General features: G+C 45.9%; 1 protein-coding gene across 5 annotated transcripts in view; it reads right to left on the minus strand.

Annotated features, from left to right (window-relative positions):
• LMTK2 (lemur tyrosine kinase 2) overlaps nucleotides 1-21,977 on the minus strand; it is a 182,499-nt gene that overhangs the window by 27,719 nt on the left and 132,803 nt on the right. For 3 of the 5 annotated variants that reach the window (XM_067012354.1, XM_059036389.2, XM_059036390.2), the window contains 3 exons: nucleotides 20,685-20,758; nucleotides 16,646-16,764; nucleotides 10,970-11,057 (listed from right to left, as the gene is read on the minus strand). In XM_067012354.1, coding sequence (XP_066868455.1) covers nucleotides 10,970-11,057; nucleotides 16,646-16,764; nucleotides 20,685-20,758 — 281 coding nt within the window. The remainder of the gene's footprint in view (nucleotides 1-10,969; nucleotides 11,058-16,645; nucleotides 16,765-20,684; nucleotides 20,759-21,977) is intronic. The other 2 variants (XM_067012355.1, XM_067012356.1) reach the window with 1 other exon arrangement.

A 21,977-nucleotide genomic window follows, 5' to 3' on the forward strand; every position in this document is an offset into this window, starting at 1 on the left:
AACGGGCATCTCCACACACGCCTCGGCCGACCGAGACGGCTAAGTTTACTTACTGGAAATTATTTCGATTTGAGCTTAGCAAAGAATAATCTCACCCTGAACGAGTTTGAAATTACAAAAAAGCAATTCCAACCAAATACTTCGAAGGTAGAGAAAACACTACTCTCCTTTTAGGATCATTCTAAATTAAACATTGGTTTACCTTTGTCATATAAACACACAGATAACAACAGTTAAAAAAGGTAAATTGGCAATAATGCACAATTTAAGTGCAGAGGTACAGAAATTTCCAGGTAACTGAGAGATGAGATGGAGAGTAAAAGAAGTGCCATTCACTTCTTTTACTTCACAATCCACCTTCAGGGATTCCAGGAGAACGTCACGTCACAAAGGCCACCACCAAAGCACTCGTGAGCAACAGAGAGGGAGACGAGGAAAGAAACATGGGTGGAAGAGGAAGAAAAAGTACTCTCAGTGCCAGTAACTGCTTCAGTTCTCTGCGGGCTTCCCCAGGGCCCTGGGTTGCCCAGAGACCACTGCGAGAAAGTACATTCTAGCCACTCCAGAAAACTTCGTGATGGTAATTTAAATAAGCCTGTTCAAAGGACAGCAGCACGGGCAGGAAAATGGGCAAATCCACATTTTTAGACTCCCAGCACACGTGTTTCAATGCCGAGTACCCCACGTTCTCACACAGGACTCCCCTACCTTATCCTGTTTCTGTTCCGTGACTTTCATTTTAGGGCTGTATGTCTTGGGGGATTATAGTGTATCTCTTCTGGGAAATACACTTTTGAGGCAAACTTCCACATTCTGCCTACCACACGAGTAAGTACTTATTGATGTGATTTAATTCCAAGTTTAAGCTTTATATAATCAGTTAATAAAATTTAGAGAGCAAGCCAACAGCTTTCACTTTTCTTTACATCTGAGTCAAAAAAGACTCCAGAGGAAGGAAATTTTTCTCAAGCAATTAAAGATTCTGATACTTTTTTTTTTTTTTTTTTTTTTTTTTTGTGGTACGCGGGCCTCTCACAGCCACGGCCTCTCCCGCCGCAGAGCACAGGCCCGGATGCACAGGCCCAGCCGCTCCGCGGCACGTGGGATCTTCCCGGACCGGGGCACGAACCCATGTCCCCTGCATCGGCAGGCGGACTCCCAACCACTGCACCACCAGGGAAGCCCTGATACATTTCTTAATAACTGCTACTGAAGATAGCAAATTCCTCCCAGAATTAAACTTTAAGACACAATATCCCTTACTAGCATTTGTCCACAATGGATGACAAATGCACTCTAACGTAACTTCTACCCACAGCGAGAATCGAAATGTGTTCTCATCATCTTAATATGAACGATAATGTTGACATCAATAACTGTTACCACCGGAGCTTTCCAACGTTCGCCAAGCACCGTTCGGCGAGTTTCCACACCTGCCACCCTCCTATAACTCTCCCAATTTAAAACACTTTCCAGATGTGGAATAGGCTTCGGGAGGTTAAGAACTTTGCCCAAGGCCACAGAGCTAGCAGTGGGGCTGCACTTCTACAGTTTACCAACTTGTCAAGACAATTCTATTTGGTGAGTGAACCAACTTAGTACGTAGATCAAATCGATTATTCTATAAGAATGAGTGTCCAGCAAATTCAAGCCACTCACACAGCTGTGGAGGAGTCTCCCAGACTTAGTGAACTGCTCTGCCAGGGCAGCAGCTGCGCCCCTCGGGACCACCGTCCTCCTATGTCTTCGCGAATGTGCTGCTTTCCCCTTTTGCTCCCCTAGCAGTTACAAGCTGCTCCAGCGGAGCAACAGACACCTTTTCTTCCCCTTTAAAAATGCATGCCCCTCCCCCATCCCAACCCCACCTTCACCCAGGCTAGGCTCTGTCCAGCATGGGAGTGGTGGGAATAAACCCAGCTTTGGGCGACAGTTAAATTAACCCAGAAAAACTCCAGCAAAAAGCACCGGGCTACCGGCTAATGGGATTTTCATAAGGGAGCTCATACGGAAACGAAATATGAAAACAACGAGCTGAAGTTTATTTACATTACCAGTGAAGTGACCACTCAAGTGCATTTGTCAAACCCCTTTCTTGCAACGTCCATCTAAGGAAAAAACTACCCTCACACAAAAGTAGGATTATGCTGTGCTGCATCTGGCCACTTCTCAAAACAAACAGAAGCCTCGGGCAAACAGCAAGTACTTCCCAAGGGACTCTGGCCACCAAGGCAGGAGTGGCAGACCGGGTGTAGTTATTTTTCAAGGTTACCTAAAGCACATTCCTTACCACTCGCTGTTCTGAAGTTATCATCTTCTCCCCACAATAGGCCACTCCCCAGATTTCACTAGAAGATAAAGTATAATAAACAGAAGGGGATTTTGCTTCAGACTGCTAACGCTCTGAAAGTTTCCAGCTTGGCAAAAACTAAAAGCCTCTCCCAACCCGCACCTGGAGGGGGCGCAAAGTGAGCGCGACCCCGGAAAATACGTCTCTAAGCTGGGGAGTACACACGGGCGATTACAGAGCGGCCCGATGACTGTTTCTCAAGGATGAGACCTGTGATGGGTTGAGAGGGGCTCTTTCTGTGTTCTGGAAAGAGCCTCAGAGCTCTCCTGGCACCACCATTTAAAAGAAAAATCAGCATAAAACCTTTAATTACAGAAAAAAATCTTTATATTATATAAGTACCAAAAATGGACTCATTCTATCCAAAACAGATAAAGCTGTATTTAGATATCTGGCTTATTTTATTTATGTTTTAATGATGCCTAGTGAGTAGCCAGGGATTATTACTTTGGTCCATTATTTGAAGAGAAAAACACTGAGAACAGCAATGTATTCTGAACTAAAATAAAGTTTCCTTTACCCAAGTTTTAAAAATTTCTCAGATCCTCCCCAAACTGCGCCCCTCTGCAAAATACTCAAAAAGCAACATGTATGACACTAGATGGCAGCAAAGCGCTTATACTAAGAGCTCAGATACCAGAGCAGCCCCTTGGCGGACTTCTTGGACCTAGTCACTGGAAGACCTTTAGATGGTTTTACTCACAAGGCTCGTCCCCGTAAACCCCAGCCTCAGCTGCCATGAGGGCTTTTCGCAGGACACTGAGAACAATGAGTGAATTTCAATACAATGTAAAAACCCAACAAGTAAATAGCTTTATAACTGAAAAATTAGTTGTTTATACATTTAATAGGATTGGGGAGGAAAATTTATGTTTTTAAACAAAAGTCTGAGGGCTTCCTTGGTGGCGCAGTGGTTGAGAGTCCGCCTGCCAGTGCAGGGGACGCGGGTTCGAGCCCCGGTCCGGGAAGATCCTACGTGCCGCGGAGCAACTAAGCCCGTGCACCACAACTACTGAGCCCGCGCGCCGCAGCTACTGAAGGCCGCGCGCCTAGAGCCCGTGCTCCGCAGCAAGAGAAGCCACCGCAGCGAGAGGCCCACGCAACACAACAAAGAGTAGCCCCCGCTCGCCGCCAACTGGAGAAAGCCCGCGCGTGGCAATGAAGACCCAACGCAGCCAAAAATGTTAAAGATTAGAAGAAAAAAAATCTGAGTGAGAGGAGGAAAGAACAGCAGCAACAGCCGCGGCGTGCCCGTGCTCGGTGCCCACCGACAAAACGAAACAGGGAGGTAGGGCGGGAGCCCTGGGAACGCCCCCAGCCCCGGGGTTTCTGTTACCCTCAAGCCCTCCGACTGCGCCTACTTTTCCCTCCACCACTCGAGTCCCGCCCCGCCCCCCAACTCCCACACCTGCACGGCACCTTCCGTCATCATGGATTATTCCCCCTGAGCCCATCCCTTCGGTGCTCAAATACCTCTCGGGCGAACCCCTCAAAAAAACAGCAAGCGCCCCTCTGCCTCGAAACCCGGTTCCCGCTCCCACCCCACTTCCCTCCCCTCTTCACGGACAGGCGCCTCAAAAGCCGGATCCGTGCTGGCTGGCCTGCCTCCTGGCCCCCCAATCTCTCTCGAACCCCCTCACCCCCCAAAAGGCTGGGCTCTAGCTGCTCCTTCTGGGCAGGACCAAGTGAGGGGCCCGTTCCTTCCTTCCCCACCTGTCTCCTGGCTTTCTTCCGAGCTCACTGGCCACTCCTTTCTGGGGCCCCTGTGCCGGACCGTCCCCCTCTTCCTGGTCTGTGGGCGTCGGCACGCCCAGGGCTCGCTCTGTGGTCCTCAGCCCTCCTCACCGGGACACTCATTCCCGGTGACTCTATCACCCTGTGGCTTTGAAAATCATCTCTCGTACATCTCTCTGGCTCAGACCCCTCCACCTCCAGAGCCCCAGACCCATCGGTCCAGCTGCGGACTCGACGCCCTTCCCTAGATGCCCTAAGAGGCACCTCAAAGCAATACGCCCAGTGCAGAGCTCCGACGGTCTGCTCAGGAAATGGCATCTCCGCTTTCCCAGTGGATCAGGCCACGACCAAAGCCCTCATTCTTGACTTTGCTCTCTCTCTCGATGCCCACATCCAACCCATCACCAAGGCCCAGGTCTATTTTCACAAAGAGCCAGGGCCTCGGGGCCCAGGGCAGCAGCCACGTGTGGGGAAGGGGAGCCACTGGCAGGGCCCGGGGACCGGGGATGTGCCGCCCCCACCAGCTGCCCCCCTTTCAAGCCTGCTGATGCCGTGTCATTGCTCTGCACGTGTCCCTCCTGCTGGCTCCGAGGGAGGGACACCGTCTACGTGCACCTCTGTTCCACGGTAAGCCCACGTCCTTTCTTTTCTACTCCCGCTCCCGAGTGGCGGGGACACAGCACCCATCTCTGCCGTATGCCTGGGAGGGTCCCGGTGCATGCGCTTTTATAACGAACTCATTCACAAATAAGACGCGGACACGGACTAGGCATTTTCTGTACAAAAGGCCAATTTGAAAATTGAGGCTTCCCACTGGTGGAAGACAAACGTACAGCCATTCAACTACCTGATACAGAAGTACACAGAATAAAATTAAGTCATTAGTTAAAATCCCCACTTTGCCAAGCAATCATGTGACACCAGGCAAGTCAATTAACCAAAGAAGAGAAGACAGAAAGCCTGGTGCTGAGGTTGGGCGTGGGTGTGGCCCCGAGAGAGGCCTTTCATCTCTGGCAGCCCGGTTTTCTAATCTGTAAAACAAGAAGACCCAGCGAAGGAGAAGCAAACACCTCAGGCCCAGCACAAGGCCCGGCACAGGTCGGAGCCCTCCCTCCTCACACCGCCACCCCTGTGTGGGCAGCGGCCAAGCTTCCCACAGCCCTGGGAACCCGGGACCCTGCATCCCTGCCTCTCCTGAACGGCTGAAGCAAGCCCGGCCCGCAGAGGACTGTGGAAATCTGTACACGACACCAAGACCGCTCCCTTGCAAAGAGAAGACTATCATCTCTTGCTTCGGAGTCCGGCGACAGAGGAAGAAACTGCTGACTGTCATGGGAGATAAGACGGAGTGGAGGTGATCTACTTCCTTGTCTTTATCACGTGGGCCTGCAGTCTGGCCTCCAAGCAGATGGTCTCTGCTTGTCACCTTTCCAGCTGATCTTTCCCAGCGGACGCCAACCAGCCTCTCCTGACGTAGCGCTCTCTCACCGGGTCCCCAGGCCACCCACGGTGGGACCATCTATCGCCGCCCCCCAACCCCGGTCCGCACGCACGGTTGAGCTTCCCTGCCTGGCTCAGGCTGTTCCTATGACCCTTTGCTGCGGACGAAAGTCCATCCACCCACCTGTCCACACTCAGACCAAACGCCACTTCCTTCGTGACGCCTTCCCAAAGGAGCCAGTGAGCCTAGTTAGAATTGCTACACAGAACTACTCAAACCTTTAAATCATGATCAACAAGAAACTGAAAATGAATAAAAATAACTACTTCCGGAGCGCCTACCAGGCCTACAGGGCGGGCAGCAACACTCCCACGTTACAGGTGTCTGCACTGAGGCTTAAAGGGGCCAGGTCGCTCTGCGGGGTGATACGCAAGTCAGCGGCAGGGCCGGCATCGGAAGGCAGGCCCGCCTGGCTCGACAGGCGGAAAAGGCAGCATCAGGGTGACGCACCCGTGTCCCCGCGAGCGCCGGGCACAGCTCCTCGCGCTCAACAGGTGCTTGTACATTTCTGCTGAGCGGCCCCCACCCCCAACCACCTTGCCCGCACAGACATGCGAGAGCGCAGGTGAGAGCAGGGCGTACCTCCTACGGCCACAGGTCGCACACAGCGCCCTGCGGCGACCTCTGCCCTCACGGACGCCGCACCGTCAGCAGTGCGCGGCGGTGACTCTGGTCCGGCTACCAAACTCCGAAGAGTTTTCATTTTCTTTCATAAAAATTCTAAGATAAAGTGCTTTTCAGAGACTGGTAATTCCATCTCACAAGGAATGACTTAAGTAAGTGCGAAAATATTCTCTCCTTTCTCCTTAAAAGATGTTATCGCTGAGCATGGTCACTGCCTGGTGACGACGGAAAAGGCCAACGTTCACTCAATAGCTCCTGACCTACTAAGGACATGTGAAGGTGGTGGCTCCTCTCCCTGTGGCCGCGGCTGCTGCTGACCGACCCCGGGCTACAGGCCTCTGGCCTCTGGACCCGGGCCAGAAGGTGCTTTTGCCCTGAACGACGCCCCTCTGCTCAGTCTGGCCTCTTTCTGGGAGGGCTCTGGGGCATCCAGGCTGGGAGCAGGGCTCAGGTGAAGCCAGGCTTTGGGGTGTTCCGGGAACGTGCCCGCAGTCCAGGCGGGAGAAGGCACCTCGATGGCTCCCGGGCCTGACACAAGCTGCCCGTTTCTGCCGCCTGGTCCCCGCCCACACTGAGTCCCGAGGACCTAACTGCAGGGCCAGCGCCCCCGGTCGAGGCCCAGCCCTTGCTGCTCAGGAGCTGGTCCCTCTGCCACTTACTAGGGTCCAGAGATGACGAGAACGAAACTGCCCTCGGAGATAAATGTGGCGTCACTGCCTGGCAAGGGGGGGGCTCCCTGGGTTAACGGCCTTTACCTCGATACGAGGCTGGGCATTCCAAGGGCTGACTGGCAGGTCCCCCAAGGGCATACCAGCCTCCTCCACGTACAGTTAACGGTGGTACAGCCCCTTCCATAATAGTAGGTAGTTACCAATGTCTTCTGGGTGGTAAAAACCACGTAACGTAGAATGACCCCCTTAAGTGTTTCTAAGTGTACAGTTGAGTGGCGTTAAGGACACTCACACTGTGTGCAGCCGCCACCACCGCCTCTCCACGGAACTCTCTTCATCTTCCCAAACTGAAAGTCCGTCCCCATTAAACACTAAGTCCCCCATCCCCTCCTCCCCGCAGCCCCTGGCACCAACCCTTCTGCCTTCTGTCTCCGGGACTGACCACCCCAGGGACCTCATGTAAACGGACTCCTACAGTATCTGTGTTTCTGTGACTTAGCGCCTTTCACGGAGCATAATGGCCTCAAGGTTCTTCCATGTTGCAGCACGTGTCAGGATTTCCTTCCTTTCTAAGGCTGAATCATGCGCCAGTGTACGGACAGACCCAATTTTACCTGTTCAACCACTGATGGACACCTGCGCTGCTTCTGCCTCGTGGCTACTGTGAATAGTGCTGCTGTGAACACGGGCATGAAAATGAGACCCTGCTCTCAACTGTTTGGATATATGTACCTAGAAGTGAAATTGCCAGATCGTGTGGAAATTCTATTTTAATTTCGGTGAGAAAAATGACTGTTTTTTAATTTGACTATTGATCAATGTACCCTTGGGCAGTGCACTTAAATAAAAACGACTATTAGCTCTGCACAGCCGGTGAAAGCTTTTGGTGGGGATGGGCTCTTTCCGGATGTTCAGCCTTCGGGAGTGACTTAGGAGAGCCACATAAAATGTGTTTCAAGAAGTCACATTTCCTAATTCTGGAGGGCTGTACCCATAACCTTCATCCCAAAATATGCAAGCCACCAGAAATGTAGGTAAGTTAATATGTATGTTCTGAATACTTAGTCTAGTGTAAGTACTTGGAGAATATGCATTTGAATCTGAGATAGGGCTTCCCTAGTGGCGCAGTGGTTGGGAGTCTGCCTGCCGATGCAGGGGACGCTGGTCCCAGTCCGGGAGGATCCCACGTGCCGCGGAGCGGCTGGGCCCGTGAGCCATGGCCGCTGAGCCTGCGCGTCCGGAGCCTGTGCTCCGCAACGGGAGAGGCCACAACAGTGAGAGGCCCGCGTACCGCAAAAAAAAAAAAAAAAAAAAATTCTGAGATAGAAAAGTACGAGGGAAAAATTCTATAAAAAGAATGTTGGGGGCTTCCCTGGTGGCGCAGTGGTTAAGAATCCGCCTGGCAATGTGGGGGACTCAGGTTCCTGCCCTGGTCCGGGAAGATCCCACATGCTGCGGAGCAACTAAGCCCGTGCTCCAGAACAAAGAGCAGCCACTGCAATGAGAAGCCCACGCACCGCAATGAAGAGTATCCCACCCGCTCGCCACAACTAGAGAAAGCCCGTGCGCAGCATCGAAGACCCAACGCAGCCGATAAATAAATAGATAGATAAATAAATAGAATTTAAAAAAAGAATGTTGATTTAACATAAAACATGTATGTATCATATTTATATAAAAATAATGTCTGTACAATGACAGTAATAGAATCTTGTTGATACTGGGTCATTCGTGGTAATTGTAACGGAGTTATTTGTGTTTTTTGTGATGTCTTAGTGTTTCTTTATAAGGTATAAACTATTCCCAAGAAAACCAGGCAGCTTCATTTAAAAACAAATTAGAGGGCTTCCCTGGGGGCACAGTGGTTAAGAATCCGCCTGCCAATGCAGGGGACACGGGTTCGAGCCCTGGTCCGGGAAGATCCCACATGCCGTGGAGCAACTAAGCCCATGAGCCACAGCTACTGAGCCTGCGCTCTACAGCCACAACTAATGAGCCCATGTGCCACAACTACTGAAGCCCTCACGCCTAGAGCCCATGCTCCACAACAAGAGAAGCCACCGCAATGAGAGTAGCCCCCGCTTGCCCCAACTAGAGAAAACCCGCAAGGCAGCAATGAAGACCCAATGTAGCCAATAATAAATAAATACATTTTTTGTTAAACAAAAGCAAAACCAAATTAGAACAGCACTAAAACTAAACCCATTACCTGAAGCCACTTAGAAGAAAACAGTAAGCTTTTACTATTCCAGGAAAAAACAACAACACTGTCTAGTAAAACTTTCAGCAACGGACAAACAGGGTGAAGAATAAGAAAATGCCAAAGTACATGAGCTAGTTTTACAAACCACCTCGATTAGCCTGGAAACGTGCTACTTCAAGAAGACGGTGATTCCTGCTGTTACTTCTGTTACAGTCACTCATGAAGAACGTTCCCATTGTTATTTATAATCAATATCAGGAGCTTAGGGACCCAAAAAAGATACCATTAAATGTCTCAGAAAAGCAGGACTCTGACAAGCAGACTTGTCTCATCACATAAAAATGCATCTTTGGTCTTGTTTCCTCACCTGCTGTGTCACCTATCATACTGGTCACCGAGAGCTAGACTAAAAGGAGTTATTTTCACATTATGATAAGTAAGGATCATACATGCCGTAGCTCTGATAATTCTGAGATAATCAAAACCAGCTACGCAATAAAACTATGAGAAACATCCTTGCGAACTCCTCCCTCTTCGTTCTCGTGCCCCTATTAAATAATCAGACTAAAGGACAATTATCACGTGTCTGCTCCCTCTAAGTAGGAGACCTAGGGGACAACGACCAGTTTTCTCTCTGGGTCCCTTGAGAACAGCATGCTGCCTTCCTACACCAAGCGCTCAATCAGGAAGCACCCTCCAAGATGGAGGAAAACGCGGGGAGGGCACAGAAAAGTAGGATTAACTCTGGTTTCTTTACACGGAGAGAGAGCTTTATGAGGTCCCAGCACCTCTGGAGAAGAGTTAAAAATATTAATTTTAGACCTTGTTACACTAAATATGCACGTTGTAACTTCCAGCGTAACCGTACACAAAATTAAGAAACAGTATCTAAAATAGTAGATGGGGAAAACTGAAACAAACAAAAGCATTCAAGAATCTAAAAGAAGGCTAGAAAAAAAGCAAAAAAGAAAAGTTGAAACAGGTAAGAAAAATAATACACAACAGGCACATAACATCCCCAATTATCTCGTAGGGACAATAAACATAAATGGGTGACCTGTTCCATGTTAAGTGACCGAGACCGACAGGTTAATAAAATTCTAACTAAGCTACTTACAAGCGATGCCAACCAGAGAAGAGGACTGACAGAGACAAACCAGGCACACTCTCACCAAAAGAAAGCTGGCATAGCTACATTAAGGTCAATAAAAACAGACTTAATCCCCGGTCATGCGTTCAATCTTAAAGCGAGTGCATTCATAACGATAAAAGTTTCAAACTAAGGGAAGTTATATCAACTCTAAATTTGGATCCCTGACACAGCAGGGCATCAAAGTGTACAGAGCAAAACAACTAGAACTATAAAGAAAAATAAGGAAAATCCATAATCAGAGCAGGAAATGTTAACATGCCTCTCGGTAACTGATCGGAAACTGACCCGGGCTCCCTCTGTCCCTGCCCCTTCCACACCAATCAGAAGGATACAGGAGACGTGAACAGTCTCATAACCTTGACCCAAAAGATCCATACAGACATACTGGACAGATCACCAGAATACGCGTTTTTCTCCCCAGCATCTACAGATAGAATAAAACACTGACCCTGGGGGTAGGGGTGAATATAACCTGGAACAGAGCTGCAGCTGACCCAGAGCCAATGAGAACCACTTTGCTCTTATCAGCCACTAAGATCGGGGGGGGGGGGGGGGCTGGTTGACTATAATATAACCCACTGAACGCTAATATATCGAGTTTACTAATAATTTTTCTTTGGAATTAACTAGCTGGGACAGAAGTGAAAGCAGTCCCTCATCCAGCATTTCTATCTGTCAAAAACACTTTGGTAAAAACTTCTGAATACTTGACTTTGAATTTCTACTGAAAACTTACCAAGTCACAGAACTCAAACACCAGAAGATAGGGGATTGCTTCTACACACTGTCCAACACACTGAAGAATATTTGGATGTTGAAGAATACTGGTAAAAATAAAAGTCATAGTATTGTTCATGAGGGAGCAGGCTAGTAAAATTGTTCAAACAGTAACCGCAAATTTAACACTCTTAACGATTTAAATATGATCAACTGAAAAGAGCACAGTAAGATTCTATTTAACAGATGTATTCTAAGTTACGTAATGATTAAGTAATTCAAAGCCAATCAGAAAACATCTCCTAACATAAGAATCTTTAACTTTAGTCATTTAACTTTATAGATATCATTTTGAAGCATCGTTTAAAAGAAGGCAAACTATATTCAATGAGCATTTCAATCCACATAATAAAATATCAGTTACCTCTTAGGCTATCTAGCTTATATACTATTTTCATAAATCACAGTACACACAAACTCTTTTTGGAAAATATTTTGTCCAAAACAAAGTTAAAAAGAAAAAAAGATATGCCAAAATGGTTTTATAAACTTCAAAACCTTATTTTGAAGCAATAATGAATTAAAAGTAAGTTGCAAAGATAGGACAAAGAGGTGCCATGTCCCCTTCACCCAGTTTCTCCCACTGGTGACACCTGACACAATCACTGCAATCCCGAAACTAAGGCCCTGACACTAGGGTGCGGTGTGTGTGTGCTTGTAAGCCCTGTTATCACATGTGTGGATGTGTGCAACTACCACTCGACAGAAAGGCACAACTGCCCCCCCCCACCAAGATCTCCCATGCTACCCCTTTCTGCTACCCCTTTCTAGTCACATCACCGCCACCCCCAACCATTCCTCAGCCCTGGCAACCACGAATCTGGTTCCCTTTTTTATAATGTTCTCATTTTTGAGAATACTATGTAAATGAAATCACACGGCATGTGGCCTTCTGAGATTGACTTTTTCACCCGACACAATGCCCTCCAGATTACCGGAGTCACTGCCTGCACCAGCAGTCCCTTCCCTTCCACTGCTGAGCAGGATTCCATGGCTGCACGGACCACAGTCTGTCTAGCCGGTCACCTATGGAGGGCATTTTAGTTTTTCCAGTTTGAGGCTACTATGAATAAAAGCTGCTATAAATAATCACACAAGAGATTCTGTATGGAAATAAGTTTTCGCTTCTATGTGATAAATGCCTAGGAGTGCAACAGCTGGGTTACAAGATGTGATAGTTAATTTTCTGTCAACTCGGCTGAGCCACAGTACAGATATTTGGTCAAACATTATTCTGGATGCTTCCGTGAGGGCGTTTTTGGATGAGATCATCATTTAAATCAGTGGACTTTCAGTAAAAGCAGACGGTGCTCCAAAATGTGGGTGGGCTTTGTCCAAAGAACAAAGACTAGCCTAGCCCAGTGAAGAAGGAATTCTGCCAGCATAGATGGATGGATCCATCCATCCATCCACCCATCTCTCTCTCTCTCCATCCATCCATCTACCTATCTATCCATCCATCCATCTTTCCATACATCCATACATCCATCCATCTATCTACAGATTCTACCGGCTCTGTTTCTCCGGAGAACGTTGACTAATACATACAGTGGTAAGCGTATGTTTAGTTTTTTAACAAACTGTCAAACTATTTTCCAAAGTGGCTGTACCATTTTACATTCCCACCAGCAATGTGTGAGAGATCCAGTTTCTCCACATCCTCACCAGCATCTGGTATTGTTGCTATTTTATTTTAGCTTTCCTAATACTTGTGAAGTGGTCTCTCATCATGATCGAAATTACCCTAGTTAATGATGTTGCTCTTTTCATTGCTATCCACAGCTCCTCTTTGGTGTCACTTGATGTCTTTTGGATAGTTTACTTTTGTTTTTTACTGTTGAGTTTTGTCTATCTCTCTGCCAAAAACGCAGTCCTAATTATGTAGCTATATAAGAGGTCTTGAAATTGGGTCAAATGATTCCTCCAATTTTTATTCTTATTTTTCATAACTGTTTCGGCTATTCTACTTTTGCCTTTATATATAATTTTATGATAATCTTGAATATAGGTTTTTAAAATCTTGCTGGGATTTTGATAGGAATTGCAGGAATCTGACAGGGAAGAGTGGACATCTTCACGAATCTTCCAACCCATGAATATGGTATGTCTCTGTTTATTTAGACCTTGATTTCTTTCATCAGTTTCTATAGTTTGCAGCATACAAGTCCTGTACATGTACTTAAGTTATTTCTTTTTTGTTTTTGAGTGAATATGAAAGTTATTTTATTTAATGTTGGTTTCCACATGTTCATTGATAGTATACAGAAATAAAAGTGACTTTTGTATGTCGATCATGCATCCTGCAACCACGCTGAATTCTCTTACTAGTTCTAGGGGATTTTTGTGCTTTTTTGGAGATTACTTGGGATTTTCTGCATAAACATTTTCTGCATATAAACACAGACACTTATGTCTTTCTTTCTGATCTACAGGCTTCTGAATGTTTCCTTTTCTTGCCTATTGAGCTAGTTAGAACTTCTGGCTCTTATTGAATAGCAGGGATGAGAGCAAACATCTACGTCTTTCTTGATCTTAGGGATAAAAGCATTCAGTCTTTCACCATTAAGTATGATGCTAGATGTAGATTTTTTGTAGATGTTCTTTAATAAGTGGAGGAGAGTCTCATCTAATTCTAGTTTTCAAAGAGTTTTTATCATGAATTAGTGTGGAGTTTTGTCAAATGTTTTTCTCCATCAACTGACACAGGATCATGTGATGTTTCTTCTTTACCCAGTAATTATGGTAGATTACACTGATTGATTTTCAAATACTGAGTCAGACTAGCATACCTGGAATAAATTCCAATTGGTCATGATATATAACTTTTTATATATTTGCTAATATTTTGGTTAGAATTTCTGCATCAACATCGATGACAGATATTGGTCTATTTTGTGCTATCTTTGTCAGGTTTTGGTATCGGGGTAATACTGGCTTCATAAAATGAGTTAGGAAGTGTTCCCTCCTCTTCTATTTTCTAGAAAATATTGGGTAGAATTGGCATTAATTCATCTTTAGTCGTTTCGTAGAATGCTCTGGTCAAACTGTCTAAGCCTGGGGATTCTTTTTCAGAGTTTTTAAGTTGCAAACTCCATTTCTTCAATGATTATAGGTCTATTCAAATAACCTATTGCATATTGGGTGAGTTGTGGTGGTTTGTGCTTTTTGAGTAATTGGTTCATTTCATCCAAGTTGTCAAATATATATATAGAGAGAGCTGTTTGTCCCTTTTGATGTCTGTAGGGTCTCTTTCATTCCTGATATTAGGAATCTGTATCTTCTCTCTTTTATTCTCTGTTAGTCTTGTTAGATGTTTGTCAATTTTATTATCTTTCCAAAGAGCCAGCTTTATGTTTCAATGATTTTTATCCAATGTTTTTCTGTTTTCAATTTTATCGACTTCTGCTCTTATCTTTAATATCTACTCCTTCCTTCTGTTTGCTTTGAGTTCATCTTGCTCCTCTTTTTTCGGTCCTTTAAAGTATGAGCTTAGGTTATTGATTTGAGACGTCTCCTCTTTTCCAATGTAACCCCCCTACAGGTGAGGTGGTGTTTCTTTCTCCCTGCTTCTGAGATTTTTTTGTCTTTCAGATTTTTTTGTTTTCAGAAGTTCGATTATGATGTGTGTTGGCATGAATTTCTTTGGGTTTATCCTGTTTGAGATTTGATCAACTTACGAAATCTGTAGGTTTGTCTTTTCAAAATGTGGAACATTTTCCAGTTAATATTTCTTCAAATACTTTTTCTATCCACTTTCTATCTCCTTTCAATCTGGGATGTCTTGATCTTTTGTTCAAGTTCCCCAAGTCCCTGAGGCACTTTTCGTTTTTTTAAACCTATTTTCTTTTTGCTGTTTGAACTGGGCGATATTTATTGTTTTATCTTCAACTTCACTGATTTTTTTCCTCTGTCCTCTCCATTCTGCTGTTGAACTCATCTACTGAGTTTTTACTTTATTATACTTTTCAGTTCTAAAGTGTCCACTTTGTTCTTCTTTATGTAGTCTATGTCTTTGCTGAAACTTTTTTTCTTCATTTGTTTCAAGGGTAGTATAATTTTTTAATATAAATTTATTCATTTTATTTTTGTTTTTTTGGGTTTTTTTGTTTTTTTGCAGTATGCGGGCCTCTCACTGTTGTGGCCTCTCCCGTTGCGGAGCACAGGCTCCGGACGCGCAGGCTCAGCGGCCACGGCTCACGGGCCCAGCCGCTCCGCGGCACGTGGGATCTTCCCGGACCGGGGCAAGAACCCGTATCCCCTGCATTGGCAGGCGGACTCTCAACCACTGCGCCACCAGGGAAGCCCTATTTTATTTTTGGCTATGTTGGGTCTTCATTACTGCACATGGGCTTTCTCTAGTTGTGGCGAACGGGGGATACTCTTTGTTGCAGTGCGTGGGCTTCTCACTGAGGTGGCTTCTCTTGTTGCAGAGCACGGGCTCTAGGCATGCGGGCTTCGGTAGTTGTGGTGCACGGGCTTAGTTGCTCCGCATCATGTGGGACCTTCCCAGACCAGGGCTCAAACCCGTGTCCCCTGCACTGGCAGGCTGACTCTTAACAACTATGCCACCAGGGAAGTCCCAGCGTATTATAATTTATTGCTCACTGAAGCATTTTTACAACAGCTGCTTTAAAATTCTTGTCAGATAATCCTAACATCTCTGTCATCTTGGTGTTGGTATCTGCTGTCTTTTCTATTTTTTTTGTGTGTTTATTGAAGTATAGTTGATTTACTATGTTGTGCTAATTTGTACTGTACAGCAAAGTGATTCAGTTGTAAATGTATATATATATTTTTTCATATTCTTTTACATGATGGTTTATCACAGGATATTGAATATAGTTCCCTGTGCTGTAACAGTAGGACCTTGTTGTTCATCCATTCTATATGTAACAGTGTGCATCTGCTAATCCCAAACTCCCAGTCTATCCCTACCCTGGCCCCCCTCCCACTTGGTAACCACATGCCTGTTCTCTATATCTGTGAGTCTGTTTCTGTTTTGTAAACAAGTTCACCTGTGTCATATTTTAGCTTCCACATGTAAGCGATATCACATGATATTTGTCTTTGTCTGACTTCCTTCACTTAGTGTGATAATCTCTAGGTGCATCCATGTTGCTGCAGATGGCATTATTTCATTCTTTTTTTATGGCTGAGTAGTATTCCATTATATATAACGTACCACATCTTCTTTATTCATTCCTCTGTCGATGGACATTTAGGTTGTTTCTATGTCTTGGCTATTGTGAATAGTGCTGCTATGAACAGAGGGGTGCATGTATCTTTTTGAAATTAGAGTTTTGTCTGGGTACCTGACCAGGAGTGGGATTGCTGGACCATTTGGCAACTCTACGTTTAGTTTTTTGAGGAATCTCCACACTGTTTTCCATAGTGACTGCACCAATTTACATTCCCACCATCTATTGTCTTTTCTTACTTGAGTTGAGTTCTCTTGGTTCTTGGAAAGATGAGTGATTTCAGCTGAAACCTGGACATTTTGGGTCTTATGCTATGAGACTCTGGATCTTATTTAAATTTTGTATTTTACAAGCAGAAATCCCAAAGGCGTTTTAAACATCTGATTTTCAACAGACCACAGACCACGTTTACAAAACATTCATTACGGTTTACTTACTAGTATGGTTCTCCATTTTTCAAAAAAGTATCGTGTTCCTTTGGGCTCGCACTTGCTTTTAACTCCTTCACTATTACTCTCACTACACTAGTGCCCGTGTAGATCTCTCCAAGGAGCACCTAAAACCAAAGAATAGTTTTTTAACTTCACTTCCATCAACATGATAAAGAAGTATGTTACACTTACCAGGAAATGGAATACAGGAAAACAAATTAAGCAACAGTCAGATGGCTTTCTATTATTTTAAATTCTACCTCACGAAAAGGTTGGAAAGCTAAAATATTTTCCTTAAGTTTTAAAACAGTCATCAGATGTTTACAACATTCATATATTTATATGTATTTCTTTTGTATTTACTTAAAAATGTTTTATACTTTCACGGAAATTGCCAATGACATTACAGAAGAGTAATTTATTAGTTTGGTTCAGATATAACCCAAATATTTCTCAAAAACACTTCAACTGGGCTTCCCTGGTGGCGCAGTGGTTGGGAGTCCGCCTGCCGATGCAGGGGACGCGGGTTCGTGCCCCGGTCCGGGAAGATCCCACATGCCGCTGAGCGGCTGGGCCCGTGAGCCATGGCCGCTGAGCCTGGGCGTCCGGAGCCTGTGCTCCGCAACGGGAGAGGCCACAGCAGTGAGAGGCCCGCAAAAAAAAAAAAAAAAAAAAAAAAAACCCAAAAAAACACTTCAACTGAGTTGTGTTATTTTGTTATGTCTACTTCACATAGGACAAAGTCAACTGACAAACAGCCAGTGTACAAACTATCATTGCATTATAGCTTTACAAATCCATGGCATGCCAATTATTCCAGGCCTTTATCTTGTACTAAGGCTTCAGTCAAAACACAGGGAAAAAACGCTCCACTGAAATTAACAGAACACAAAATACGAATGAAAATAAGAACAAGCCACAGGTGATATATTAAGTATTAATATAGGACAGGACAAAGGCGCTCCAAAATACAATATTTAAGATGAAAATGATGATGAAGTAAAGATTTTTATCTAATTTGAGAATGGTCAAAACTAAAAGGCTTCCTTTTAAAATAGGTTTTTTATATTTTTATAAAATAGATTAATTTTAATGCCCTGAAACTAGAGAATAAGAACCTGAACAGAATTTAATGTTGTATTAGGAATATAAGGGCAGAAAAATGCATAGAACAGGAAACTCTGATAATTAACTAAGCCATATTCTCTGTTTCAAATAACCAGTTTGCACAGATATAACAAGCCGAACACGTCCATGGTGCCGATTTGCAAAGAGGGGAGAATAACCAGGGGACCAGGACAATGACCTGGCTCTCTGTCTCTCTCTCTCTGTCACCAGCACTGCTGTCATCCTTGGAGGGCAACATCTGCAGGGACTATTCACTCAACACCGGGACCTCTCAGTTCTCTGACCTCACTCCCGCTCATCTTTCCTACGACCCCATCGCAGCAAACACTCCCAGGGGTCTAGACCTAGCTAGTAATTATGTTATGTCCAAAACCTCGAATTTCAACTTCTTCTCTACCCGTCCTTTGATTTCCAGCTCACTTACTTCAACAGTCTAATCCAACAAGTGCACAACTTGCCCCCCAGTAACGATCCCGCTTTTCCACCCTCCTGTCCTGACTGCAGGCCCCGCTCCCCTCCCTGACAGCTTAGAGCCCACGACCCTTCACTCCCATCGCCCCCGCGCCCTCTCGCTGAGGTCTATTAGCTCAGCCAAGCCTCAGCGCTGCTTAAATCCATCTGTTTGCCTACGATAAAAAGCATCAAGAGTCAACAAAAGCCATGATGAGTGGTCTCATTTTAAATCTGTGAGGGTCCTCAGCGCTGCTCACCGCCCCCCGCCATTTCCCCAGTTGATATACTTTCCTACCTCCTCCTCCTGTTCAAACTTCATGTACATCTTTTCACTCCTGCATTTCAAACGGGCCTCCTATCTACTGAATAAAACGATCAGAAGTGAACCTGCACCTGTGTAGACATCCTGTTTCTGCTCCCATTTCAGGAGAGAAACTCTCTGTGCCTAAGACCAAGTCCTACAAAAATGCTATGGAAACCCCTTCTACGCGGACACCCCCTCCCACAGTATCAGTCCCCCCTCCCATATAAACATGCTAAAATAGCAGCATGTACTATATAAAAAAAAAACAATCAAAAAACCTTCCCTTGGCCCTTGGCTGGGCCCAAACAGCTCATAGTTTCTCTGTTCCCTTTAAGATTAAAACTCCTCAACAGGGTTGTTTAAATGCGCTGTCTCCAGTTTCTCCCTGGAACCCACCACACGTGAGGATGTGACGTGGCCCTTTCTTTTGAGGTCAGAGGGCGCCACGGACCGCGCGCTGCTGGGCCCTGATTCTCCCAGCCTGCGTCTTGCTCCGTGTGTCCGCCGCTCCTACTGCAACTCCTCTTCCGGAGCTCCTCCTCGACCTTCAGAATAGTGCTCCCCTCGCCTGTGCCCTCTCCTGCTCGCCGACTGACCCTTCCGTCCCCCTCACAGGGTCTCCCTGACTGAGCTGACCCCCCCGCTGCAGGGCCTCGGGGCTCCGTCCTCGGGCCACGCCCTGTCCTCTGTGTCAGCGTTCCCGGTGATTTCATCTAGCCTCGAGTACCCCCTCGACACCGAGTGCTCCCAAGTTTGTATCTCTGTCTTGAACTCTCAGCTTGCGTTTCCAACTGCCTACATGGTACCTCCACTTGCACATCTGAGAGCCATCTCAGCCCTGATGCGGCCAAAAGTGAACCCGTCCTCCTCCTCCACGTCCGCTTCTCCCCAGTCTTTTCCACCTCAGATCACAGCAACTCCATGCTTCTTGCCGATCGGGCCATAAGCCGTCATCCTTGACTTCCTTCCCTCTCCAGGCTCTGCATCTGCTCCATCCCAAACCCTGTGTGCTCCTGTTGGAACCGCGACCTCTCCAGGCTGTCACCCAGGTCCAAGCCTGCCTGCAACTCTCCCTAGACAACTGCGGCAGCCTTCTCACCAACTCCCCTGCTTCGCCGTGGCCCTCTACAACGGGGCGATCCTCTCGACCCGCAAGCCAGGGGATGTCACTCATCCCCAGATCCTGGAGCACCTTCCTAGCCCCCTCTGAGGAAAAGTCAAAGTCTCTAAGTGCAGGAAATACCTCATGGCCCCTGGCTCCCCTACCCCTCTCTGAGCCTGTCTCCTACCACTGACTGTTCACTGTCTGATCACTCCCCAGCCCCAACTAGACATTTCAGCTTTGCCAGGGCAAGGGTTCCATCTCACTTGCTGCCACGTTCCCAGGACTCCACAGGCCAGGACTTGACCATCTTCCTCCACATCTTGGTACTCCCAGCACCAAGAACAACGTCTGACACATAACAGGTTTTGCTAAATGGCTTAGAAGAGCTGGTAACTAATGAAGTTTGGACGACATGAAAGATACAGGACAAACAACTCTTAACAGAGAGACAGGAGCATGAGATGGTTGACTACAGAGCAAATACGTTTTCTGGTCGTGACCACCCTGCTTATGAAGCAATGATCACTCAGTTACACCCTTTTACAAGGAATGATTTTGCTCCATCATAGAAGCAGTTGTTATAGAGAGACCATTCCTTCTGTGGTACAAAGATCAACAAAGTCTGTTATTATAGGTCACTTAACAGGCTACGAGAAACACAACAGTTCTTCACAACGGTTTGCATTATAACCATACTACCCATCTATTATAAAGTGGTTTAAGTGTCATAAGGGAAGGGGGAGAAGAAAGAAGAAACAAATAATTTGAGGAGGACAAAAAGCTTCTAAAATTCCTGTCCCTTTTCCCTTCTTACCGTTGTCTGCCAACTGGAAAAGTCTCTGATATAGAAATGAAAGACCTTCTTGGAAAAACTCACACACCCAGGAATGCTGACGCTCACACTTCCACATGGTTTCAGGGGCCAATGAAGAAATTCAATTGGTACCGTAGTGTGTGGACAGTATGTGGAATGTCACGTAACACAAGTCTTAATTAGCTTTAAATTCTAAACAGTGTCAGTAAGAGGGGAAAAAATGAAAGCGAACAAACTTTACCTTTCCAAACCAGCCATTTCCAATTTCCTGTATATAGTTTAGACTGTGGCGGGCAACTTGAGACTTCAAACCTTCTGTAGGAAAAAGAACATTGAAAACTAAAGGTAAGTATTTAACTGAAATAAATATATAACCTATAAAGTACAAACACTAACATAAATTTAATGTTTGTGATAATAAAGGTAGAAATAAATACATAAAACATCTCTCTCAAACTAATAGTGCCAAAATGGTCCCAAATTTTAAAACTGACAGTATTTGTGAATGAGTATCCTGCCCTGACTTTAAGCTCTTGCACTGAATCCTCTGACCAACTACCCTACTATAACCACCAGTCACCACCAGTCACCACCACCTCACTGGCCTTCACTCAGTCCTTACTTTTATGGCAGAGTAGGGACCGCCGGGGCTGTCCCTCCCTAGAAACACTAAAAATCTTGTCAAAAAACTGTCAGCATCAACCTTATCAGAACTCTGGAGGGTGGTAAAGGTTTACAGCAACCAAAGAGAACCAGGAGGAAGGCCACTGAAACAGGGAGACTTGTTTTGTGGCCTTTAATTTACTCATGTCCTACCTCCCTCGCAGCACACCTTAAAGATGACCCATGTGCCAGAGTGGGTGCTGGTTCCAGAGGGAGCACAGTGACCTTCTTCCCCAGGAACTGTGCTTCTTTTTGACCTGACCGGGGTTTCCCAGAAGGCCTGCTGCCGTGGTGCCCCTTGTTCCACCTAACTTGGGCTCTATCAGGATGGAGAGGCTTCATGTGCCTCAAAAACAATGAAAGCCAAGTGGACAAGGCGCTGCTGCCCGGGGCAAAAAAAACCCAACTGAGGCAATAATAGACAGGCTGGAGCTTTAGCAGAAAAGCCCAGTGAAATTTGGGGGGTTTGGGGGGATATGGGCTTTTTTTAAAAAAGCTATTATTACACAAACAGGGAAACTTAGAGAGCCACATGCATGCCCAGGGAAGCACACACACTCAGAAGAGACCCAAGAAGAACAGAGGCTTCACCTCTGGCAAGTCTCATGCTCAGCAAAGCAGGAAGTGAAGGCTAAAGCAGAGCTGTCAGTGGCCAGGCTGAGGACTTGCCCCAATACAGAGCCAGTCTGCCAGGACCTAGACAGCATCTGTCGTTTGTTTCCTTTCTATTTTCTTCTTTTTTTGCATATTATTCAAATTGTCCAGTTTTCAACAAAAAATTACAAACCAAATAAAAAACAATAAAGAATGCTACATGCACTGGTACAAAAGATATTTAAAAGAAAGTGTCCCTGAGAAAACAGACATTGGC

The sequence above is a fragment of the Kogia breviceps genome, chromosome 14 (genome assembly GCF_026419965.1).
Source record: "Kogia breviceps isolate mKogBre1 chromosome 14, mKogBre1 haplotype 1, whole genome shotgun sequence".
Taxonomy (NCBI): Eukaryota; Metazoa; Chordata; class Mammalia; order Artiodactyla; family Physeteridae; genus Kogia; species Kogia breviceps.